This window comes from Calidris pugnax, unplaced genomic scaffold (genome assembly GCF_001431845.1).
Source record: "Calidris pugnax isolate Ruff unplaced genomic scaffold, ASM143184v1 scaffold1022, whole genome shotgun sequence".
In the NCBI taxonomy this organism is placed as follows: domain Eukaryota; kingdom Metazoa; phylum Chordata; class Aves; order Charadriiformes; family Scolopacidae; genus Calidris; species Calidris pugnax.
In genome coordinates, this window is record NW_015091653.1 from 1 (window position 1) to 4,281 (window position 4,281).

At 69.2% G+C, this 4,281-nt stretch overlaps 1 protein-coding gene across 1 annotated transcript; it reads left to right on the plus strand.

Moving 5' to 3' along the window:
• Window positions 1-4: 4 nt before the first annotated feature.
• On the plus strand, window positions 5-1,928 carry ATRAID (all-trans retinoic acid induced differentiation factor; the record flags this gene model as incomplete). Its single annotated transcript, XM_014961922.1, has 5 exons — window positions 5-126; window positions 1,085-1,156; window positions 1,274-1,395; window positions 1,494-1,594; window positions 1,688-1,928. Coding segments are annotated over 5 exons (522 nt in total), but the record flags the coding sequence as incomplete, so codon positions are not given.
• Window positions 1,929-4,281: the final 2,353 nt, after the last annotated feature.

Below are 4,281 nucleotides of genomic sequence, written 5' to 3' on the forward strand. Positions count from 1 at the left end.
ATTGGGGGTGCAGGGGGTTTTGCTGTCCCTCCCCCGACCGCTGCTCCCCCCCAGGTTGGACCTGAGTAACTGCTCCCTGCACAGCCTCCCCCCAGGGCTGGCCGAGGCCACCACCGCCATCGTCCTGTGAGTCCATGTGTCCCCTCGTGCCTCTGTGAGGGGCTGGGAGGGTGTGTGTGTGTGTGTGTGTGTGTGTGTGTCTGGTGGGACTCCTCCCAATGGGCCAGCACAGCCCCTGCCTCACTGCTCCCCACCCCACCGTCCCCCTGTACCCTCAGCACCCCGCTGTCCCCAGGCCCCATGGCACCCTGGGGACACCAGTCCCTCTCCGTCCCGTTTGAGGAGCCCCCAGAGACTGGAACGAGGGAAACATCACCCCCAGTTTTAAAAGGGGGGACACTGGGAATGACCCCCCAGCTGGGCAACCTCCCCTCTGTGCCCGGTCGGAGCACGGAGCAGACACTGCTGGAGGCTCTGCTGAGGTGTGGGGCTGACAGGGACAGTAGTGACAGCCAGCACGGCTTCACCCAGGGCAAATCCTTCCGGACCACCCTGTGTGGTGGCCTTCCACAGGGGAGGGGCCGTGCTGGTGAAGGGAAGAGCCACCGATGTCGTGTCTTGGTGGCTGTGGGGCTTTTGTCACAGTGTCACACAACGTCCCTGTCACTAAGTTGGAGAGACAGGGGTTTGGTGGGTGGGCTCTTCCCTTGGGGGGGAACTGGTCACGTCCAGGGCTGCAGCCAGCGAACGGCTCAGGGTCCAGGTGGAGATCGGTGACTGGTGTCCCCCCGGGCGCCGTGTCGAGGCTGGTACTGCCTCAGCCTGGCCTGGCTAGAGGTGTCCCTGCTCATGGCAGAGGATGGCACTCGATGGACTTTAAAGGTCCCTTCCCATCCAAACCACTCTGTGACCCCAGAGGCACCTCATCCCTTACCCCCCGCAGTGATGTGGCACGGAGAGGGGACCCCCACCCTGTCCCACAGCCCTCCCCTGCCCCGCACAGGGGCACCCCTGGGGACGGTGCTGTTCGTGGGCCCTCGGGGGGGTGGGCAGGGGGTCGATGGCACCTGGTGTGTGTTTGCAGGGACCTGAGGGAGAACCCCCTGACGGCCCTCCCCGACAGCTCCTTCCTGGGCTTCACCCTCCTGCAGCGACTGTGAGTACCGGGGTGGGGGCGGCGTGGGGCCGGTGCTCAGCTCCGATTCCCGGTGCTGGTGCCAAGCTCCGCGCTGTGGTCCCGGTGCGTGGTCCCGGTGCTGAGCTCTGCCCCCAGCGCGGTGCCGGTGGCACTGGAGTGCCCGGGCGGGAGCAGCGCCTGGGAGGAGGTGACGGCGAGCGGGAGCAGCCGCCTCTGCCAGGGCCAGAAGAACCCCTGCAACAGCTCTGAGGAGATCGGTATGGCGGGGGACGGGGTGCTGTGTCCCCGGCACCGGGGAGGGAGGCAGGTGGGGGGTGGCCCCAGCCCGGTGACTCCCCCTGCTCTGCTCCACCAGCCTGGCCGTGCCCTGAGAATGCTGCCTGTGCCCCGGATGGCCCCGGGCTCATCCAGTGCCTCTGCAACAGCCCCTTCCACGGCTACAAGTGCCTGCGTGAGGTGAGAGCCCACCAGACAGGACCCCCCTTGCTCTGAGTGCCCCAAATTGTGGGATGGTGGGGGGCAGCACCACTCACTGCTGCTTCCTGGCAGGGCACCTTCCCCGTGCTGCTCTTCTGCGGGGTCCTGGGAGCCGTCACCCTGTCCCTGTCCCTCCTGCTCTGGGGCACCCAGCGCCGGAAAGCCAAGACCCCCTGAGCGGGGAAGGGGGATCTACGCCAGCACCTCCGCCGAGCTGGGGGGCTCTGGGGGCTGCGTGTCGTGGGGGGCTCTATGTCCCGGGGGCTGGCTCCTCGTGTCGGGGCTGGGGATGAATAAAGCCCTCAGCATCCTGTCCGTGTGTCTGTCTGACCCTCACACAGAACTGGGGTGCAGGTGGGGGGCATGCAGGACCCTCCAGGCTGCGGTGGGGAGCTGGCCTGGGGGGCTGGGAGCGCCTCCTTCCCCCACCCACGCTGTGGGGGTAGAACTGCTGCTGCCTGTGGGACCCCCGACCCAAAATGGTGCAGTGTGTGGGGTTGGGATGGAGAGAGCGTGATGCGGGACTGGGGATGCACAGATCGAACACGGGGAGGGATGGCGGGAGCCGTGGCTCTGCCCTGGACTCACCGGTGGAACGGCGGAGATGGAGGTGGCGGGTGATGGGACAGCGCTGGTGCCTTGTCCAGTCTCGGTCTCAGCGCTGGTCGGTCCGTGCCCTGAGTGGGAACAGAACGTCCCGAGCCGGGAGGAAGGAAGGGCCGGTCCCGGTCCGCCCCATGTTGCTGCGGGGAAGGTGGGAGCGGAGCTGGGGACAGCGGGGGGTCCTTGTGTTCCACAACAATCATCGGAACCGCGCGATAACAGGCAAAAAACGGAACTCGGCTGTTTATGAACAGGGTGTTAATTTCCTGCCGCGATGAATCCAGAGGTTCGTGACCACCGGGTCCCACACGCGATACCCCCCCGCGGCCTTGAACCACCCGCGGCTCAGCCCTGCGCGGGCGGCGGGGACAGGGACAACAGGGACAGAGCAAGGATGATGGGGAAAAACCCGGATTCTAGTAATCCACCGCAATGGGAGTTCTACTGATTTATTTCTGTCATTAAACCGCCGTGACCAGGGGAGAGCGCGAACGCAGTCCCCCACTACCACAAATTATGCAGTCGAGTTTCCCGCATTTGGGGAAATCGCAGGGGTCAGCACACCCGGAGTGCAGGGGATGAGCCTCGCCCTGGGAAAACCACCTGCCTGATCATGGTGTCTCCCCTGCCAGGTAAGTATGCACACACACCCCCACGCACAACACCACAAACGCACGCACACACACACAACGCACGGACACCAACACACGCCCCCCACAAACACGCACGCGCCCAAACCCGAGAGCCCACGTTGGCCCGGAGCGGCGCTGCCGGACGCGGGGGGGGCCGGCCGGGGAAGGGGCGGGGCCAGGAGGGTCGGGGCTCCGCCCACCGCCCCGCCCCACGGTCGGTCACTCACGGGCACCGACACACCGGGACCGGAGCGTCGCCGCCGCCGGGAAGCGCTGCCCCGGACCTAGCCGGCACCCGCTCGGACCGAGGCCCGCTCCGGGCTGGGGGCACCGGGGCTCTGGGGGCACCGGGGCTCGTCTCCCCGCCGCCCCCGGGGCTTCGCGGACTTGGACGCTCAGCCGGTACCGCAGGGTTCGTCTCCCCGCGGTCCCGGGAGGCCGGAACGGCGGCACCGCAGCTGCCCCCTCCCGCGGCCGCCGGGACGAGCAGGTCATGGAAGCTCCGGCCGTGGCTCCTCCGGTGGCCATCGGTCCCGGTGACAAGTGGCCCGGGAGCCGGCGGGAAGGGGCGCTGCCCGCCCTTCCGTGCCAGGGAAGGGCTCGGGGGCTGCACCGTTCGGAGGGACCGCGAAAAGGCCGGTTTCTACGTTTTGGGCACAAAACGCCGCGGGGGCGGCAGCGAGCGGCTCCCCGGGGGGGCAAACCTCAGGGTGCTCCGGGAGGCCGGAACGGCGGCACCGCAGCTGCCCCCTCCCGCGGCCGCCGGGACGAGCAGGTCATGGAAGCTCCGGCCGTGGCTCCTCCGGTGGCCATCGGTCCCGGTGACAAGTGGCCCGGGAGCCGGCGGGAAGGGGCGCTGCCCGCCCTTCCGTGCCAGGGAAGGGCTCGGGGGCTGCACCGTTCGGAGGGACCGCGAAAAGGCCGGTTTCTACGTTTTGGGCACAAAACGCCGCGGGGGCGGCAGCGAGCGGCTCCCCGGGGGGGCAAACCTCAGGGTGCTCCGGGACCCCTCGGCAGAGAGGCCCCGGGAGCGGAGCGTCCTCCGCAGGGAGGAAACAGCAAGGGACGCTCTCCCCGGGGGGACCGGGGACGGGTCCGCGTGTCCTCGGGCACCGAGAGCCCCCAGCCCCGCGCTGTCTCCCCCGCTATGGCCATGTTGAGCCCCGGAGGCGGACGTTTCCCCCGAGGCAGCGCCGCTGGTTCCTCCCGGCCTCCCCGTTCCGGCGGTGCGGGCTCCGCCGCCCGTTCTCGCCCTGTTGCGGGTCTGTGGGTCTGCGGGCGCGGCGGGAGCTGCGCGTTTCTCCCGGCAGCGGCGGGAGCGGGGATCGAACCCGCGAACTGAACGAGCGCGAGGGGGCGGGGCCCGGAGGAAGGGGGCGGGGCCATGCGGAGCGCGCGGCGGCCGGCAGAGCGGCTCCGGGGCCCGGCGGG